The 20579-nt window shown below is 58.2% G+C and overlaps 1 protein-coding gene across 2 annotated transcripts; it reads right to left on the reverse strand.

Moving 5' to 3' along the window:
* Positions 1-819: 819 nt before the first annotated feature.
* Positions 820-20154, reverse strand: ETNK2 (ethanolamine kinase 2). Of its 2 annotated transcripts, XR_891284.4 has the most exons (9): positions 19699-20154; positions 17752-18011; positions 14661-14783; positions 9782-9924; positions 8878-8961; positions 6142-6287; positions 4624-4697; positions 2886-3063; positions 820-1016 (listed from the first exon to the last, which is right to left on the reverse strand). XR_891284.4 is itself a non-coding variant. In XM_006942899.5 (8 exons), exons 1-8 carry the CDS (start codon positions 19954-19956, stop codon positions 2991-2993), a joined length of 1161 nt encoding a protein of 386 aa, XP_006942961.2. In that variant the 5' UTR covers positions 19957-20154; the 3' UTR covers positions 1861-2990. The 2 variants fall into 2 exon arrangements, 1 of the variants encoding a protein (XP_006942961.2); XM_006942899.5 differs by lacking the exon at positions 820-1016 and having other exon boundaries at positions 1861-3063.
* Between the last annotated feature and the right edge of the window lie 425 nt (positions 20155-20579).

Below are 20579 nucleotides of genomic sequence, written 5' to 3' on the forward strand. Positions count from 1 at the left end.
TTGGGTCTCCTCTCCTTGTCCTCACAACCCCCTGTCCTCTCCAGCCTCGCTGGCCACCCAGCGAAAGACACAGATGGTCCTCCGGAAGAGGAGCGTGGCTGACTGTGGCGCCTGCCCCCTAGCGGTCAGGGGGGAGAATTGCTCATCATCTTAACTTCCTCTGTCCTGGCCTCCCACCCTGCGGTCCACACCACCCCGCACACTGTGTTCCTAACCAAATCAGGGCAGTCCATCAGGACACTCCCAGCCTGGCTCCCCCTCACACCCTGCCTGCCAGTCCTGAGTTCGTCTCCCTTCCCTCTTCCCAAGTCCTCTGTGGCCTTAGGGGAGACTGAGGCCAATACTGTCCTCCTCCTACTATAGGATCCCTTATCCTGCCCTCCTTTCCAGCTGCTGGATTCACGTGCCCCACATCCTCTTAGGATGGACAGAGCCCTCCACGAAGACCTCTGGTTGGAGCCCTGTCTCCCCGAGAGGCACCACAGGGTCAGGTAGGCAGGGAGGCGGGGAATAGAAGATGCTGGTCAGGACCAGGGAGGCTGGGGCGTGAGCCTCTGCTCTGCTCTGTCTCCTACAAAGGCCGAGGGTCCGAGCTCCTGCTAGACCCTAAGGAAGGCCTGAGGGAGTGGAGCCCTGCCCTCCCCCCGGGGTTGCCACAGCCTGGCCCTTGGAACCAGGGGGCAGGGGTGCTGGTCAGTCTGGGGTGGCAGTGAAAGGCCAGGACTCCAGGCTTTGAGGGGGAGGGGTGTCCCGAGCTTCCCCCCTCCCCCGGAGAACTGGAGCAATGAGGATGTTTTCTCTAAGGCAGTGAGATGGTACCTGCCAGCTTAAGTCCTTTGGTGCAGCTGGTGGCCAGGGCTGTAGGGGCACAGGATGGTACCCGGGGGGCCCTGTCCCAGCCAGCTCCTGCTCACCACTGCAAACCGTCTCCAACGCTGTGACATCAAGGCCCCAGGAAGCTGGGAACGAAGCTGCCTTCACAGTGGTTATTTCTGCCCTCAGCTCCAGAGGTGGCTCTGAGAGGAACAAGGAGGGTGGGCACTGCCATTTAGTTCACGAGAAGGCCCCGTGCATGAGCACCTGACCCCGCGGTACCCCTCCGGGGCCCTACCTGCCCAGCCCTGGCACGGTCCCCAGGCCGGGGCACATCCTTCCCCGCGTCCTCCGTGACTACCCTTCCTGGGCTTGGGACGGCTGTGCCCGGGGGCCCGGCCCTACTGGATCACCGTGACCTTGAAGGCCCCAGCTGCTGGGGCCAGCTCCGCTCCAGCGGTTGCCATGGCATCCGGTACTTTTGTCGGCAAAAGCCAAACAGCCAGAGTCTACCTGGCAGGCGGCCACTGCTGTTGCCACTCTTAAGGGCACTGGGTACCTTCTGGGGGGCCGTGGAAGGAGTGCAGCCATAGCAACCTGGGCTGCTCAGAGGGGGCAGCCCCGCTCACCTCGGAGCTTCTCTCCCGCCCCTCCGGCCTCGTGAGAAAGCGACACCTCGGGTCCAGAAATCATCCTTGCGGGCTAGCCAGCAGGACAGCACCCTTCCCCCTCAACAGCTAGGAGCCAGTGGTGGCCCGGGACGGAGTCTCGAGTGCTCCCCTTCAGGGTCTCACTGCTTCACCACCTGCCAGGAAGCCACAGCCTAGCTCCCTGGTAGCAGCACCCTCCTGGGGTCACCTCTAGCCAGACGGTCAAAGGCAGAAGAGCAGGGAAACCAGCAGGCCAGGCCTCGGCGAGCCGGGCGCACGGAGACCGGGGTGGAAAGACCATGAAGAAGCAGGTTGCAGCACCCCCCGACCCCCACTGCGGGAGAACTAGTCATACCCTATACATCAGATCCTCACCATAGGCACTCAGACACCAGAGTGGTCCAGAAATGGCCATTTTAATGCAGAAAACCATGAGAATTTACAAATGAGTCACTTTTTGGGCCAGAGCCAGGAGGCCGTGAGGGCAGAAAGGAGGTGGCGGCCGTTGAGAAGCTGGGGCCATGAGCTCAGCACCTTCACGACCCCTCCGACCCAGGCCCTCGTGTGCCCGGGCAAGCCCTGGAGGTCCCCCGGCCCCTGCCCCTTAGCGCCCACTAATTTCCTAGTGGGAAGACCTTGGGTCAGCTTTAGGACAGAAGGTAGACAAATCTTGGAAATGAGGGCCTGGAGGGCACAAGGCAGGAGTCTGCTGGCTGCTGTTGGCCACCCCACCCGTTGCTACACCCCCTGGGGCCAAACACGAAGCAAAGCCGGGCTGTGGAGCCCCAGGACATCACCCCTCCCTTGCCTTCCCTCCTGGTGGGTGGCAGAGGGACCGAACACAAGCAACGGAGCAAAAAGGGTGAGGGAGGGGAGCACGGGTCCTGGGGCTGAGGTCTGGGAAGGGGCTGTTTGACTGGATCTGGCTTGGAGAAAGGGAGGGATCTCAGATGAGGCGGCTTGGGGGGGAGCCGTCAAACCCAGTTCTAGACCATCCCCCCAAGCTATGTACATCCATCTGTCAGAGATGGCATGATGCTGGTTTGGGTTCAGCACCTCCCACGTGGGGCATGCAGGGGGAGATGGGCTGGAGGCTCAGGGCACTGGAGGTAGAAAGGAGCCCTCCCACCTTCCCCTTTCCCCTAAGCCAGGAAGGTCAAAGACACATCTAAGGCAGCCCAGATTCCAGCATGGCCCGAGGCCGTGAATACTGGGCTTCCCAAGGGGTGGTTGTGGTCCAGGCCCCCCCCCGCCGCCGACTACAGGCACTTCCCCAATCCCCCCACCCCACCACCCCCCAATCTGGCAAGGTGAAGGGGACCCCCCAGAGCCGGGGCGTCTCAGCCCCTCCCAACAAAAGAATGTGGTCTCCAGCAGCTTCCACTGGGGGGCAGGGGCGGAGCCTTCGCCCTGGACACCCACCTGTCCCCTCTCCCACCTTGTCCGAGGGCGCGGACCCCAGAGCAGAAGTGAACCCTGGAGCACAGGTCCTGCCAGGCATGGGTAGGGGAGAGATGGGGAAGCTGGTCACTTTGGCATCTCCAAGGCTGACACCTGGGGCTTCACCTTGAAGTACTGGTGGAATCGGATCACTGCGTACCTGCCAGGAGACCAGAGGGAGCCTGGAGTGAGAAGAAAAGCCACTGGGCCCCACTGGGGGCGCTCACACCACAAGGCAGTCTCACCAGCTCAACCCCAGGGCAGACGGATGTTTCGTTTTTTTTTTTTTTTACTTCAACTATTTTATTTTTCTTCTTAGATCAGACTGGAGCCGCTCTTCCCCAATTTTTTTTAAGAGTTCAGCAGTGTTAAGTACATTTATATTGTTATGCAACAGATCTCTGGGACTTTCTCGTTTTGCAAAACTGCAACGCTGTACCCATGAAGCAGCAACTTCCCATATCCCCCTCCTCCCAGCCCCTGGCAACCACCCCTCCACTCGGTTTCTTTTTTAAATTTCAAGCAAACTCCACCGCACAGGTGGGGCTCGAACACACAACGCCGAGATCAAGAGTCACAGGCTCTAGTGACTGAGCGCCCCCTAAGTTATTAAATAATTTAGTTATTTCGTGAAAGTGGAATCCTATGGTATCGATCTTTTGGGGACTGGCTTGTTTCGCTTAGTACCATGTCCTCAAAGGTCATACGTTGTAGCACGCGACATGATTTCCTGTCTTTAAAAGGCTGAGCAATATTCCATCGTCGGTGCATACCACATTTGGTTTATCTACTCAGCCACCCACGGCTGCCTCCTGGCTGTTGTGAATAATGCTATCAACATGGGCGCGCAGGTATCTCTCTGACACCCTGCTTTCCATTCTGGCCACGTACCCAGCGGTGAGAACGCTGGATTGCACAGGAACTCTATTTTTAACGTTTTAAGGAAGCACAGCATGGTTTTCTCCAGCAGCTGCACGGTTTTACGTTCCCCCCAGAAGGGCCCAAGGGTTCCAATTTTCTGCGTTCTCACCGACACTGGTTTTCTGTTTGATAGCAGCTGTCCTGACGGGCGTGAGGTGACCGCTCACGGTGGCTGTGCTTTGCATTTCTCTAATTGTTGTGAACACTGTGAAGCCAGGTGGGGGGAGGAAAGGGCAAGAAGACCGGACCAGAATGGAGGACAAGAAGGACTCCCGGTCCTTAGGGACATCTGTACCTTACACGGTGGAGCCAGCGGTCAAGATCCAAGTATGGTTTCAGTACAGACCCTAATACATCCCGGAAGGAGGTCCGACAGCCCACGCAGTAAGCGCCAAACCCTGAGTGACCTCACTGAGCCACCTCCACTCTCTGGAACTCTGTCCCCTCCGTTACGGAATGGACAGTTCCATTCAGCAGCAGGCCCCGTGGCTACGAGCGCTGGCAGGAGAGCAGGGGCAGTAGGAGAGGTCGTAGGATGTAGTAGGAAAAGCAGTCTCCCACCAGGCACGAGGGGAGGGTTCGAGAACTTCCACTTTCAGAGTGGTACTCTCGGGCTCACGTGTTTCCCCCAGAGTGGTGACCTCACCGGCTACGGGCTGGCTGGAATGGGAGCAGGTTAGCAGACCAGAGGACGGGACTTTGGATGCTCTCTCTGGCCTGTTCTCTGCCCCCACGCCCTCGGCTCAAGCTTTTCCTTTCCCCCCACTCTCTGCCGCCCCAACCCGGCCCCTGCACTCACCTGAGGAAATCAAAGTCGATGGTGGAGAACTGGTTCTGGATGAGGGCCCAGAGTGCCCAGAAGAAGTGAGACGCCTGGAAACAGACCAGAGTCAGTCAGCAGGGCAATCACCCACTGCTGTAACGGACCCCACGCAGCTAGAGGAAAGTCACTCTGGAAGACACGGAAGTAGGCTGCTGGCGGAGACACGATGGGGTCTCCCCAGCACAGGTCAGGGGAAAATCTTGGAGGTCAGGTCACTGGACAGCATTTGGGGGCTTCGCACCCTTGGGAAAAAGGTGGAGTCGATTCTACTGCCCCAGGAAGGGGTCGGCGGGGTGGCGCTTCCAGGGCCCTCGCTTGTCCCCCAGCCTGGACAACGCCATCCCTGGCTTCTCCCCTGCCCGGGGGAGTCTCCTGGGGTCTTCAAGGCCAAGGTATCCAGGATGAAATGAACCCCTGCACCAGATCACAGGCCCAGTCCCGTGATCATCAGGAAAGACCCCCTTAACTGTCCTTCACCCCTTTCCCTCTTCTGTCAGGAGGTGGGTTGGGTTGGAAAAGGAGTGATGTGTGAGCAACAAGTCCTGTGTCTGGGCTTTGACTAAGCATTCGACTGCTCTCCCCAGGGCCAGAAGCACCCTCGGGGCCAGGCCACAGCAGTGACATTACTATCCCAGGCCAGGGCCCCCTACCCCCACCCCACGTCCTCTGGGGTTGGCTATACAGCCCCTCCCTCCGCTTTGCAGGACCTTCCATGGGTACAGACCAAGTAACAAGTACAAATGATCACTAAAAAATGGTAGCAAGAGAAAGGCATAAGTGGAAGAGTTCAGAGGAAGAACCCGATGGAGAATCAGTTTTGTGCCAACGAGGGAAACAGGAGGCAATCCAAAATGACAGGTAAGATTCTACTTAAGCTCCACTGAGGTATTAGGAAACCCGGAGCAGTGGGCTTGTCTTCTTGCTTATGCAATGGCTGGCATTACTAAGCCTAGCTGGCAATCCCCTGGACACACGCCACGGAGACCTGGTACCCTGGATAAATGCCACTCAACATCAGCTCAGTACCGTGTGAGCAGGAAGAGCCTGACGGGAGAGGCTTACACAGAGTTCTGAGTCAGCAGAGGTAGTGAACAAGGAGGATTAGAACTGACATTCCTTATCTTCTCCAAAGGCAAAGAAAAAAAAAAAAAAAAAAAAAAAAACACAAGCATTTAACTGCAGCATGAAAGGCTAGAGAGAACTACTTCTCCAAAAGAGAGAACTGCTGAAATAGGAAGCTGGGATCTTTCTTGGAAGTCTTTCCTTAGGAAGAAGAGAAAGACCTGATGGGGTAGGGGAAAGCAGGGGACAGGGCATCTCGGTAAGATGGGGATGCCCAAGAGGGCGTCTAGGTGGGGTTCGGGATCATGTGCTGGGGCCCCAGGACCTCACACCTAACCCCGGGCTCTGCTTCCTCCGCCACAGGCTGTGACCGGGTGGGAACCGCGGGTGGGCCCCTCCCTCCCCTGCCCTCTTCCGGGCTCAGGCACTCACCAGGGCAAACTTGTTGACTTGCACATAGAGCCTCTCCACCTCGCTGGGGGTCACGGCCATCCCCTTTTGAGCCTGTAGGTAGTAGCTCAGCCACTGCAGCTGGGTGTCCCGCCCAGGGTACCGGCAGTAATCGACCTCATTCACACCTGATGGGGAAGGGGCCGCAGGCGGTTGCTGGGGGATGGGCCCACCTGGGGGGGTCCTCCAGCTCAGATGTTCCCTGCTCCCCTCGGCACCTCCATGTGCTTTGCCCCGAGGGGCTGTGCCCAGGAAGACAGCCTCTCGACCACCCAACTTGGCTAATGTGTGCAGCTTTCCGTGGGCTGGAGGAAAGCACAGAGACACCGTCTTGGGTGGGCCGGGGAACCCGCCCCCCCATCCCCACCCCCACCCAAGACAGCATCACTGTACCCGGTGCCCTTTACAGAACTAGGGTCCACAGGAGGTGCTCGGTCGCAGCACCGCGTCTGCATCCTCATCTTCGGTCTGTTGCTAACTAACCTTGCACGAGACCTCCCCTCCCACTGGCCTAGGCCCCTTCCTTTTGGGCGTCTCAGACGCTGCTTCCTACACCAGTGCTGAGCTGGCCACCTAAAAACATCACCTAGAGAGCTTGGTAGAAACAGATTCCCAGGCATCTCTACCCACCCCCCCCCACCCCCCCCAATTCTCAGAGGATTCAGAAATGCATCCGGGCTTGGAACCAGATGGCTTCGATTCCTTCCGGTCCTGCCCTTCCTCGAGTCCTCAAGCTGCCAGCCCGGTCCGCACCAGCCATATCCTGGGCACGGTGGCAGAGGCCTTGGCTTCAGAGCTGGGACAGAAAGCGGCGGTTCGTTTAAGACAGGACCAGGACCCGGCCACCTTCCCCATGGTCTCTTCCTCCCTCTCCTTTCCTTCTTGTCTTTCCCAAGCTTCTCTCCTATTCCTGGCGAAACACAGTCTCTGGGGCCCCGAGAGTATGGCTGGAAAAGAAGCTCCTTGCACGGTTGTAGAAACTAAGGCCCAGAGAGAAGAAGCCTGCGGCGGGTCACAGAGCCAGTTAGAGGTGAATTCAGGGTTGCATCTCTCCTCTCCTACTTTCAGTACTGGGTCTCCCTGCTCCCAGGAGCCCAGGAGCTCCCCGCCTGGCTCCCAGTCTCCTTCCCCGCCCTCCTCCTTCCCCCATGCTAGGATCTGCCTCCTTCATTCTCAACTTGGGGGCAGGATGCAATCTGTCCCTTTGGAGAAATTCCAGCTGGACTTTGCTCTGTGTGGTGGGTGAGGAGGGCTTAAAATGCTTAAGAGATCGCCCTTCTGGAAAGGCCAGTGGGTCTGGCAGCCGAACACTCACAGGCCCAGGGTCCTGCCGGTGCCAGCCTCTGCTCTGTGCCACACCCCACAGCGTAGCTGCTCTGCCCAGCTGAGGCCCCCTGGTCCCTTGGGTTCCCAGATGCAGCTGGTGGCCACCCCAGGGAGTCACAGCCTCAGGGGCAATCAGAGCTTGACAGACCTGGTCACCTGAGGTTATGGAAGGGACACGGTGGGCCAGGATTGGGCCCGGGAGTGGCTGAGGCTGGGCCAGGTGGCAGCTTTACAGCTGGCCTGGGTGTGCCTCACCTGTCCTAAGCCACAGGGGCTGAGCACACCATGCATCCCACGCTGTCAGCCTGGTGATGTCCCTCCAGCCCCAGGGCCCAAGCTCCATCCACGAGTTGCCTCTTTAGCCCCAAACTGTTTAACAATTAAGCCCTCAAGCTGGCAAAACCTACCCCGCTCCCTTTACACAAATGATGCGATTGTACACACTGTGCCTTTACTGAACAATCGGCCACCCCTACGAAACACCCCCCCGCCCCCGTCCTCCATTCCTGCGCCGGTCTCCCTTGGCCGCCGGAAGGCCTCCCTGCCTGACATCAGCAGCCGATGCCAATATGATGCTTAGCATGTGCTACACTCGTGTGTGTATCTCACACTGATGCTACGAAGTAGGCCCTAATAATAGCTCCACCTTACAGAGGCACAGAGAAGGTAAGTAACCTGCCCAAGGACCACACAGCGGGCAAGCAACAAAGCTAGGATTTGAACTTGGACAGTCAAGTGGCAGGGTGTATACTTTTAACTAGTTCCACCTAGATTATTCTCATCGGGCCACTGGCTTATTCTGCTCCTTATCCACGAGCGGGATCCTCATTCACAATTGTGCAACAGGAAGCTTGGGCAGGGAGGCAAGCAGAGACTATGGTTGTCCTGGGCTGGCCCAGCCGGCAGGGGCTGTGTCTGCCCAGAGGAAGGAGTTGTTTTTGTGGGTTTTTTTGAGATTAAAAAAAAATTTTTAAGTAATCCTCTACACCCGATGTGGGGCTCAAACTCACAACCCCGAAATGCAGAGCCACGCGCTCCACTGACTGAGCCAGCAACGTGCCCCGGGGTTTTTTTCTAACTCACACGCCAAGCCGAGTATCCTCAGGGATCCCACAGAGGGCACATTTTCCTGGTTTGTACCAAACTGCCATACGGGCTGGCAGGGGTCTGCTCTGTGTATGTGGGTCGGGCCCCCACCATGAGATCTGGAGCTCCCTCCAGGCAGGCTGTGCCTCCCCCAGACGAGTTGTGAGATTTGGGAGGACAGGGGGCTGTTAAGCCTCCACCCGGCAAGTACACAACCCCCCCTCTCATGCTCACCCTGGACCTGGCCTTCCTTCATAAGGAAGGCAACTTGGACAAAGACCAAATGGTAATTAATACCCTTCTTACCTGCAAACTCATTGAAATGGTTGCCAATGTCAAAAGCTTGGTAGTTGTAGCCGGCGTATTCATAGTCAATGAACCGTACATGGCCTACAAGGTAGAAGAGAGGCAATAAAAGTTGGTCCCAGGAGACAGGGAAACAGGGCCAGGGCACGTTTCCACGGGCCTCTGGAATGCACCCACTGACTCTCGCTGGCCTCTGCAGCAACCCGGCCTAACACACCCTCCTCGGCGGTAATCTTCTAAGCTGTTTCTTTGTCCATCTGCCCTCCCCCTACCTCTGGCTGTCCCTCTCACACAGGGGGACCCTCACGCTCTGCTCATCTAAAGGCATCTGTCCTCAGCATGGCTAAGGGCCAGAAATAAAGGTAAGTACTTCCTAGGGGTGGAGCTCTCATTAGGAACACAGGAAAGTTCTGGCTCCATGAAGGTTTGGGCCATCCAAGAGGTCCTTGGAACCCCAAAATGTGGTCAGAAGGAATAGCTCAGGTGTCCTAACACTGAGGACCTCTGCAAACCAGGATTTTGAGTTCTTTTTTGGCAGAGGTTTCTAAGAGGAAATTTGTTTTCCTTTTTTTTTTTAATATTTATTTTTGAGGGAGAAAGAGCACGAGTGGGGGAGGGGCAGAGAGAGGCGGGGACAGAGGATCCCAAGTGGGCTCTTCGCTAACAGCAGAGAGCCCGATGCGGGGCTCAAACCCACGAACCACAAGACAATGACCTGAGCCGAAGTCAGATGCTTAACCGACAGAGCCATCCAGGCACCCCCTTTTCTTAGATCACCTTGAGATCTAAACTAGAAGGTCTCCTTTTGCTTGTCCAAGTGCCAGTCTGAGGAACAGAACCTCGAAGGCGGCTGATCGATCAGCCTGAGCCCTGCTGCTGTCCAAACAGACCCAGAGAACTGTACCTTTGGTGCTGTCATAGATGATGTTCTTGCAGAGCAGGTCATTGTGACAAAACACCACAGGGGAATCCAACTGGGACAGGTGCTCCTTCAGCCAGGCCAGCTCCCGTTCCAACACCTCCACCTTGGGGACATCTGCAGAAAGGCTGGGCAGTGGTAAGAAAGGTGGCCGGTGAGGGGAGGGCTGATAGGAGACAGGTAGGTACTTGGCCTCAAGAGCCCTGAGCTCTGGCCTTATCGCTACCATTTACCGCAGAGGGGCCCTGGACAAATGGCTCACCCTTCAGACCCTCACTTTTGTCATCTGTAAAATGGCACTAGGGCTTCCTGATCTCCTGACTTCCTGTAGTTATCCTAAGAAGCTTATTAAAACATGGGCATAAGAACATTTCGCAAAGCATAGAAGTGCCTGAGCCCACGGCATCCCTGCTACTTTGTGGAAGGGATAGGAAGGTAAGGAAGGAGGCAGAGAGAGAGGACAGGAGGGGAGAATGAGCGTCCGCATTCAATGATTCCAGACTAAGACAACAAGGGCAGAGGGGAGAGCTGCAAACAGGCCTGTCTTAGCGTGCTAGAAGATTCCTAGAGGAAGGTGTAGCTCCCTAAAACTAGACGGTCTGTGGAGGCGTCACAGGGCCCTGTGGAGGGGCTGGCCCACTGGCATTCGAGGAGGCAGAGGTATGCCCTGGTATGTCCCCCTCCCTCTCCAGCGGCTGGTGTCACAGGCGGAAAGGACCAGAGAGCTCATAAAGCCTAGCTACTCAGCTCAGAGAGAGACCACTCAGGCCCACTTAAGAAAGCAAACGATCTGCGTCTTGGGCTCACTCCTATAAGACCAAGGGAACATTAGGGCCTTTCAACCCAGCACTCGCTCTGTAGCTCCCCAGCGACTCGTCCCTTCCGCCTGGAAGTACGAGCGTGTGCTTCCTCGACCCAGGCCAGACTGTGCATTCGTGGGCAACTTGAGGGCGGGAACAGAGATGATGGAGGTCACCCCTCCTCTGTGCCCTGCCCCGACCCGCAGCACATGACGCACCACTGCGGAAGGAAACACGCGTGGAGAAGTGAACGAATGGGTCGATCAGGGCTGGTAACAGAGGCCATGCCCTCATTGGTGAGGGCACACCGTGCTGGGATGCTCTGAACTTTGGTCCCCAGGAAGCACACAGGTCTGTGCACACTGAAAAACCAAATAGCACAGCCCTTGAAACCCCAGAACCACCAGTGGGTGGAAGAGAGGAGGCTGGGGTTTTATCTCCTGTTCTATCTCCATGTATCTCCTGTTTGCTTTCTTATCCAGAGCGGCCAGAGAATGTGCAGGAGGAGGAGAATGGGATACGTCCTCCTGATCCTCCCAAAGGAGGCCCCGTCACTCCCTCACCCGGTCCAGAGGCTGAAACATGGCAAAGAGCGTTTAGCAGGCATCCCCCCGTCCCCATGGAGAAGGACAAATGGCAGGCTTCAAGAAGGTCAAAACTAAAGAGGATCTTAGGCCTCTAGGCCAACTCTATGGGGAAACTGAGGCTCATGGAAAGACAGAGGCTCTCCAGCTTCCAGAAGTCTCTTGCACAGCTGAACCCTCTTCCTCCTCACCTAAGAGAGGCAATCCCCAGCCTATCCATGGATCCAAAGTCAAGTCGAACCTCCTAACCGTGAGGGCCTCGGTGCCCCTGTCAGAGGCTCTGCAAAGGCCCGGCAAAGGCCAGAAGAATCTGTTAATGGGGGGTGATCTGGGGGAGGCCTTCCTTTATCCTCACTGGAGTTTATCTGTGTTGACTGGTCTGCGTAAGATGCGTTTCAATCTTGGCTCTCCTTAAGAAGATACCTTTTAAGATTTTTTTCTCTTGGTCCAAGACCATCTAAAGATAAGAATTAGGAGGCTTTCTTTGGTTTGGCCAGGTCTCAGCCTGAAAAACATCTTTGACATCTAAGATACCTGCTGCCCAGGCTCTGACCTCTGCCTGACCCCCACCTTACCCACCCCAAGGCCACGCAGATGGTTACTGTGGGAACAATCCAGGCCTCCTATCTCCCTGGGCAGCCTCCCTTGGCCACCCCGCTTCCCTCCCCTGAGAACTTGAAACTCCCCCAGCTTTGCTACCTTCAGCCCGGACACCACTAGACTCTTTCAAGGCTGTGTGGTTGGCAGAACAGTAACAACCAGCGCATCACAGAAACCATCACACCTCAGGCAGACTGTCCCCTAGAGGCAGCAGGAGGGGGACACAGGGGCTCCAGGGCCCCCAGGGAAGCCTGGGGGTTCCTCCTGATGAAAAAACTGCTCCCTGCCAAGTGTCCTCAGCTTTCAGGATCCAGGGGGGGAAACGTACCCACAGTAGGCTATATGCTGGAGCTTCCTGGCCCATCACCTTTGCCCTGATAACACTCAGCCCATCCAAATCTCCTCCTGATGCCCCCAAAGCAATGATTGCCGCCCCCATTGTCCCAGTCACCCCAGACACCTCTATGCCCAACCAAATACCAAGGCTATCAAATCTATTCCAAGTCTCTGACTCACCCCCTATTTTCCATCCCCCCCCCCCCGATGAAGCTGCCCCAGGGCAATGTTCCTAAAAATGTGGTTCCTTGATCCCCCGCCTCAGAATCACCCGAGGAACCTGGCAAAGGCAGAATTCTAGGGTCTAACACAAGACCTCCCAGTCAATCACCAAGGTCAGCCAGGGCCAGGAACCTGCGTTTAGCAAGCACCCAGGGGAATGCTATGCTCAAACGTGGGGAGCCCTAGTTCCAGATCTTGCCCATTCAGTTTCAACACTCCCTGAGCTGGCCACCCCCCTCAAGTCCCTATCCCCGCTTCCCCAAATCCCACCTGATGCTGTCCTTTACAACGCAGGAGGGCTTTCTTCCTAAACCACAGTCGTGGTCCCTGGCTCAATGACTTCCCGCTGCTAAATGAAATCCTGGCTCCTGAACCTGGCATGGAAGGGCCCTTCCAGTCTAGCTCCAACCCACCTCTGCAGCCCCACCTCCCGTAGCCCTTCCCGATCCCTCCTGAAGGCCTGCTCCAACCACCCTCAGCCACTCGTCACCCATGAGCCAAGCATATTTCTCCATCTCCTCCAGCCCGAGTGGCCTCCCTTCCCAGCTCTGCCCGCTACCTCTGCCGAGAAAACTTGCCCCGGTTCTCCCACCCCCGCATGCATTATACACCCGGGCTTCTTTGGTAGCTATGCACAGGCAGGTCCTATGTACCCTTGCTCCTTCCTAAGGTTCCTAAGCTCCTTGAGGGCAGGGCCAATGTCAAAGCCATGGTTTTCGTTGTTTTAAAATCCCCGTCAACGTTTGGGAAATGCAGGACTAAACCTGGGTTATTACCCTGTGACTGGAGCTCAAGAGCTCTGTCTTGTCCAGGTCACTGCTCAGTACTACCCGTGTGGGATAGGTCAGGCAGTTTAGGGCAGGCACCGACCCCAAAAGAGGCTCTGAGAAGTTAAACAACTTGATTTGTCCGAGGTCAAAGGTACAACAAGAGCAAAGGTAGTTGGTCAGTTCTTCTCCAGGGACCACCCTGCTCCCAACAAGGTCACTCCTGAAGGTTGCACGGTGACAGTACAGTCAAAGGAAGCTGAGGTGGCAAGGGTCATGCCCAAGCACCCAACCTGGACTCTAGCCCTTGAGCTGCCACTGACCTTGGAAAAGCCCCATCCCCTTCTCCAGACCTCAGTTTTTCCATCTGTCAGATGAAAGTGGTGGGTTACGTGATCAGAGGGTCCTGTTGACTTAGACACCCCAGGATCCTGCTCTCCATGTGCTGTTTCAGTCCTAAGGGGGTAGGCGACTCTTGTCCCAGAGATAACATTTGGCATAGAAGGTCTGAACGTGGGCCATCCTGAACAAATAGTCCTAAAGCAGTGCTTGATAATCATTAAATGGGAGGATCCAGATAAAATCATGCGTGTGTGTGTGTGTGTGTGTGTGTGTGTGTGTGACACATGATCGGGATCGAGTTAATTATTGTCCTGTCATCTTAGAGGAGGGAAGGAGATACCTTCCCCCCAAACCTCTTCTGTACCCTACTCCCATGAACCTCTGGAACAAGGGTGATGTTCAACCCAGCAGGGAACATGGAGGGATCAGAGACTCACTACTGCCTTTTCCTGGAGGGAGCAGGGGGGACACTCTTCTCTCCAACTCCCCATGCCTACTCCAGCACTCGAGGGTATGTTGGGGAGCCAGGTACCTGGAGGCTAAAAGGACTCCCAAGTTGCTGGCCAGAGAGCCTCCCTTGCTGTCTGGGAACCCTGTCTTAGCTGGGGAAACGCAATGTTGGGGATGAGCGGAGCACCCCTTCCTTGGAAAGAGCAGGGAGGACACTACAAGCTGTCAGTTTGAATAAGGTGGGAAGCAGGGTCCCCAGAGGCACACGGGGACAAGAGGCGTCCAGGCAAGTAGCAGGAGTCTTGATGTCCCAAGGGCTTGTCAACTGATGAGCTGAGTTCTTCTGACTGATCATGAACTCAGCCTCACCCCGTTCTCAGAGGCTGGGTTCTCCCTACTGGTTGCTCAGGAGTCTGCTTAGGTAGAAAGGGCCCTGGGCTGGGAAACAGAACCCTGCCTGGGACGAGCCTGACACTGGGTAAAGCTCTGAGCCTCAGTTTCCTTTTAAGTAAAGGGGAAGACAGTCCCTAACCCCGGTCTCTACCGCAACCCGAAGACTCAAGGAGAAATGAACACTTAGGTGTAAAGCTGGGGATCTGAGTTCCTGAGATCCAGTCGGCTCAGCTCTGCTTGGAGACAGAGCAGTCAGGACTGAAGCCCCTCAACCTCCTGGTGGGGTCGGATGGAGCCTAAAGAACGGAGGCGGGATTGCATTAAGGCGGCAGAGACAGAAGCAGCCTCGAACCCTCCCAGCTCTTTGTACCTGGGGTTGATCTCGTTCTTCACGAGGGTGAAATAATTGTGCATCTTGTGCCAGAGGGTGGGCTTGGGCAGGCTGCCGTTGGCGTGGATGGTGTGAATCTTTGCCATTTCTAAGGCGATTAGCCTGCAGCAGAAAACAGGAGGGGTACAGTATCAGCATGGGGCAAGCCCATCCCGGCTCAGCCCCCCCCTGACCAGAAAGGGGGCCTCCAGGGTCCATGGTGGGGCTAGCCAGAGGGCCGAGTATGGAACTATCACAGATCCTTTAGGGGCTTTTGCTCCCGCAGAAGGCAAGTCTGGGCAGAAGGCATGAAAAGGAGATAAGGCCTTTGGCCCGGCAGCACCCTTTCCAGAACCAGAGCTGGGGCTGCCTCAGGGAGCAGGAAGGCAAAACAGTGGGCCGCTGGCCACAGGTCAATGACCCTGTCCACCCCCCCCCCCCCAGGGTCACGTACCCACAGCAACCCCTGGGGACAGAGGGGTCACCTGGGGATGGGGGGAGTGGCCCTCCTCCCTCCTTGGACTCTGATCCATGCCCTGGGAGGGGGCGGGGAGGTGAATGCAGGGCACCGAGGGATCAGGGGGTGGTGATGCCAGGCAGGGAAGAAATGGCTGCCTCTTATCAGCCTGGCCAAGGTGGGGAGGGGAGCAGGCCGGCCCAGGGCAGCCCCTTCCTCTGCGGCAGGGAGTTGATGCTGGCGGCCGGGTGCCAAGGACGCAAAACAAACCAGCGTTCTATTTTCAAGTTCTCCTGTGGACATTATCCAAGGTCCCGGGAAAGAAGGAGGGGGCGGTGGGGAAGGCTGCTGGGAGAGGGTGGGGGTGGATGGAAGACTGACCGGTCAGAGAGGGAGGGCCTTGATAAGGACCCCAGCGTCTGAGGCCCTGCATCCCAGCTGGGCTCCCCCAGTCCTCTGCCAGCTCTCCCTTCTGGAGCCCCACCCCCCACCCGGCTGCCAAGCCTCCAACATTCAAGCTTCCTTCGCCTCTGCCTGTTGCTCGAATAATAATCACTGGGAAAGACAACAAAGGCATTGGCTGTTTGAAACCTTGTTACTGAGCTATTCCAGGGACACCCCTCCCCTTGCCAGGTCCTGGGAAGGGGCAGGCCATCACCCAACAGGATAACAGGGCAGTCTAGGGGCTCCTCCGGAAGCCCCCAAGGCTCCCACCTCCTAAAGGGTGGAGGGGGCAGGGGGCGTGGCAGCCACCGGGTGGGTGAGAGATGAAGGCTGTGCTTTCAGAGGCTAGAGGCCCTGGGGCAGGAGGGAGCCGGCCAGGGTTTAGGCAAGGCAGGGAAACAGACCTGAGACCCTAGCCTTCCCTTCCCAAAGGAAGATTCCGACTAGAGCCTGAACAGAGCCTTTCCTTGAATATCAATAGGGCTGTTGTCTGGAGAAGCAATGACAGTAACCTCAACACTCAGCATTTTTATGCTGCAAAGCCCCAGCAGGCAGAGGTTAGGAGGTGGGGGTTCAGGAGAACATGGGGAAGTGGCTCCCAAAGGCCTTTCCCTCTTTGCCTCTTCCTCAGATACCCACCTTCACTCTAGAAAGATTGGAAAATCATCAAGGAAGAGCCTACCTCCTACACCTATCCCAATCTCTGGCTCTCTCCCAAATGTAAGATTGTTACCGAACCTAAATCCACCTTCAATCTTCCTTACAGTGATCTTTGTCTCCATGAGAGAATGAGTCACGGCACCAGATTCACAGAGGTGGCCCGAGACAGGGAGTGATCTGGTGAGGACACAAGACTGAAGGAGAGCTGGGAGGATAGGGTGGGAGAAGCCGGGCCAGGATTGCCCAGGCCCTCACCCTGCTCTGACCTCCTATCTTCAGGCTGGGTGCTCAGCCAGAGCCTGAGAAGACCACTGTGCAGGTCTGTATGTCCCCCTACCTACAGACAGACAGACACGTACACATATAGATAAAACATACACCGGGATGTAAATAGCCCAGGGCCTGACCAGCCCCAGAGGCAGTGAGCACTGGAGGGGAAGGCATTTCAGAGTCCCTTCTAAGTCCCTTGAGGGCCTGCCAGGGGTTCTCCACAAGCCAGGTGCGCTTACTTGGGGTTAACTGGGTAACAGGTGAGGAAGCAAAGAAACTTCTTGGTCTAGTCCCTAGGTGGGTTTTTATTGTTTCCCCCTTGGTATTCGGAAGGCTCCTTCCCTTTGGGTGGGACGGGACTAATCTCAGAGATCCCAGGCAGACCTCTGTGATGTGCTGCTGTCCCCAGTATCAGGAGTCAACCTCACCCTGCCTGGGACCTTGCCGTAGTCTGAGCACTCTGCACGCGGCTGTGGCACAGGGGGGAGGAAGGTGGATACTGCCTCACATCCCTGCCCAGAATGGTTAGAGGAGAGAAAAGGCACTATGGGCTCCTCCTTGGTTCTCTCCCCTTCCAGACCCTACAGAGGCGTCCACGGGCCTTGAAGGTTAAGTCCATTTCCTGGGTCCTACACATCCAGGCATTTAATGGGAGAGGCTCCCAGGGGGTCAAGGGTTCTTGTGAGCCTCTGTAAGGAAACCTCGGCAGCTTCCCAAACCTGCGTTCCCGCTCTGTCAGGGAACCCGGTAGAAGCTCAGACTAGGGGAGGGATGGTGTCTCTCTGGGCTGCTAAACCAGGCTCACCCTGGATACGGCCCATTCTCCTAGCATGCCTGAGCCCCTGGCAGGAGGGGAGGGGCAGGAAACCCTGGGCGCTCTGGGGATTTGGCTCAGATTTCATTTCCAAGGCTCCAAGATGTTTCCAGGTCAGACATGGGGTGGGCAGAGAGCTGAGGCATGAGGTCAGGAAGCAGAGCCCTGCTGCGCTTAGGGAACCAGGTCCTTTGGTCCCAGGTTCACCAAATTCTCACTTGCCGCCCCCAAGAAGCAGTCACCCGCGAAAATCCATGCAAAGCTACCGCCCCTCTCTGCAGAGCAATGCACAAAAACGCGCACACATTTTGCAGTTTCAGGAAGTTCACAGACCTTATGACTCAATCACGGACTCCCCTCCACACCAAGGAAGCTGGCCAAGGATTTCAAAGCCCAAGGCGCGAGGAATAGTAGAAATGAAGGGTACCCGGGGGCAACCTTCTCACCTGAAGAGCCGAGGCTCCCGGATGTGCTCGGGCCCCAGGGCCATGCCCCGCATGTACTCGTAGCACAGCCCGTTCTGGAAGGTGCAGTAGAGCTTGGGGGCGCAGCCATGTGCTCGCAGCAGCTGGAAGTTCCTGACCTCATTCTCCCGGTCCACCAGCAGCTCCGTCCGCTCCCCGTACACCCGGACCAGCACACAGTCCCCCATGTCCTCCTCCACGTAGCAGGCCACCAGCTTGTTGGTGATGCCATCGGTGAAGCGCTAGCAGGGGGAGAGGGGAGCGCAAGGGTGCATGGGGCAGGGTCTCTGCGCTTGCCCCAAGGCTCCCCAGCCCAGGTGCTCATTTGAATGATGTGAATGCCGAGCACAGCTGCACAGAAGCCCCCATCCTTCAGCCCTCTCACTTAAGCAAGAGCTCAGCATTGTTCCTTCTGTTCCTGATGCTTTACTCTGTCCTCGGTGCTTGGGGTACACTTAAGAGTTCGAGCACAAAACCAAAAAACAAAACCCAGGCCGCCTCACTTCTCCTGGGTCTGCCTCTAGTGGATGGGATTTGGCAGTGGAGGAACTGCCACACTCCTTGGTGGGTAGAAGCCCCCTCCCCCTATTTACTCCCCCATTCCTGAAAGAAACCTCTGTGGACCAGAATGTGGCCAGGGAGGGTCGGGAGCTGCCCGGGATGAGTACATTCCGACCCGGCTGCCTCTCTGCCGGGCGGAGGGCTGTCTGCTGCTCTCACCCCATCCAGCAGCGGAGGCACGGGAGGTACTGAAGTTGGCACCCACACCCACCCCAGGGCTTTGGTGGTCAGAGCTCCTTGGGGCCTCTGAGCTCCAAACCAGGAGAGACGGTAGGCCGTGGGCTGGGGAGAACAGACTCTCGGGGTAGGGTGACAAGAAGGAATGAACCATGGAATTTATGGGGCTTTAGAGAACACGTGAACCAACTCTAGGTGGGGAAAGTGAGGCGCAGGGAGAAGAGGGACTGGCTGGCAGCCTGTTCAATCTGTGCTGGAATTCACCTGGGACGTACCTGGTGGCTTGTGGGTCTTACAACCCAAGTGGGCCTTTTATTTTGAAAATGCTACCCACCCATCCCTTCCCCCAAGAGGTGTCAGCCTCTGCAGCTGGTCTGGGATCCTGGCCTTTCCCCATCCTGAAGACCTGCCCCTCCAGCACTGGCTGCAGGTGCCCGGCTCAGGACGCCTTCCTCCCTCCACAGGCGGCTCCCAGAGGGCCTGAGGGAGGGTGGGCAGGTGAAGACTCTTCAGAGGATGCAGATCAGCTGGGGAGTCTGCCTGAGGCTCCTCAGTGGGAGGCTCTGCCCACATCTGTGTCCCTGAGAATGTGCCCAGCTGGGGGTGGGGAGGCGCCCTGTGTGGGGGTGCTGAGCCGGAGCCTGGGGCGCTGGGGGCTCCGGGCTAGCCGGATTCTGCACGGTGGCTCCAGGGACCGGCAGGAACCGCTCAGAACCTGGAGACTTTGCTCCCACCGCCGGGTGGAGAAGGGGCAGGGATGTGTGTTTGTGTGGGGTGGGGGTGTGGGGGGATGTGGGGGGGGGGTGTCCCTTAAAAGTTCCTGCCTCCTCAGGTTTCAGTGCCGGCCGCGCGCGCTCCTCTGGGCAGCGAGGGGCACCCGCGCGCGGCGACAGGGGGTGGGGCCCTCGCGCGCAGCACGCTGACGGTGGGCAGGTGGACCTCCGGCAGCCCGCGAGCCCCGGGAGGAGGGGTGGGGGGGGGGTGTGTGTGCGTGGGGACCGAGGGAGGTGGGAGCCTGGCTCTGCTTAGGGACCAGAACAGACGGAGCAAAATACATGCCCGGACCACCATTGCAACCCTGCCCTGCGCAGCAGCCGCGCGCCCCTGGAAGCGCCACCCGGAAGGATGCACGGACAGACGTCCACGCATCCCCGACAGGGCCCCAGCCCGGCCCCGCGCCCGCTCGGCTACCTTAGTCCGAACTTGCTCGGGCTTCCAATGTGGCCGCAGCTCCTGGATGAGGCGCAGGGCGCCCGGGAGGATGTCGTCCTGGTCCACGGATATGCCGAAGCAAGGGACGGCGGCGGCCCTCGGGGCGCCCGGCGGCTCCCGGCAGCCCGCGCCGGCCGCCGCCTTCTCCTCCATGCCCCATGAGCACTGCGGGCACGGCGCCTGCCGCCTCAGGTAAAAGGGCGAGCACGGCAGAGGAGCCGAAGGGGGCACAGCCATTCCCAGCAGCCCCACCCCCTCGGAGCCGCCGCGCGAGCGCTAGCCCCTGCGGGGGGGCCCGGCGCGGCGGTGGGAGTGGTAGAGGAGGGGCCAAGGGAAGTCCATGACTCAGGAGCCCGCTGCCCGCTCGGATCTGCGCCCGAAGCCGACCCGGGAACGCCGGGGCCCGCCGCGATTGTGACATCATCACGGGCGGCGGGCCGCGCGGGGCGGGGGCCCGGGAACGCCCCCCGCCCCGCCCCCGCCCCGGCCCGCGGGCCGCCGCGGACTCCGCGGCCGCCGCTACCTGGGGCGCGGGGCGGGGGTGACGCCCTCGGGGAGGTCGTGACGCAGGAGGCGGGGCCTGGCTCGCCCCGCCCCGCCCGCCCCACCTCCCCTCCACCCGGGTCCCGGGCCCCGCCGCCGCCGGGGGGCTCGCTCTCCGGCCTCTGAGCCGGCGGGGTGGCCGGCCTGCTTCCTCCCGGCTCGGCGGGGGCCGCTCCCCCTGGGCAGCCTGGGGCAGGGCCTGGGAAGGCCTCTTCCTGCGCCCCTACTCCAGCCTGGAGGATGGAGATCCGGCTGCCGCCAAGAGGTCGGCTTGGACTCGCCCACTTGTGCCCTAGGTCCCTGTCCGCGGTCCCTGA

Source organism: Felis catus, chromosome F1 (genome assembly GCF_018350175.1).
Source record: "Felis catus isolate Fca126 chromosome F1, F.catus_Fca126_mat1.0, whole genome shotgun sequence".
In the NCBI taxonomy this organism is placed as follows: domain Eukaryota; kingdom Metazoa; phylum Chordata; class Mammalia; order Carnivora; family Felidae; genus Felis; species Felis catus.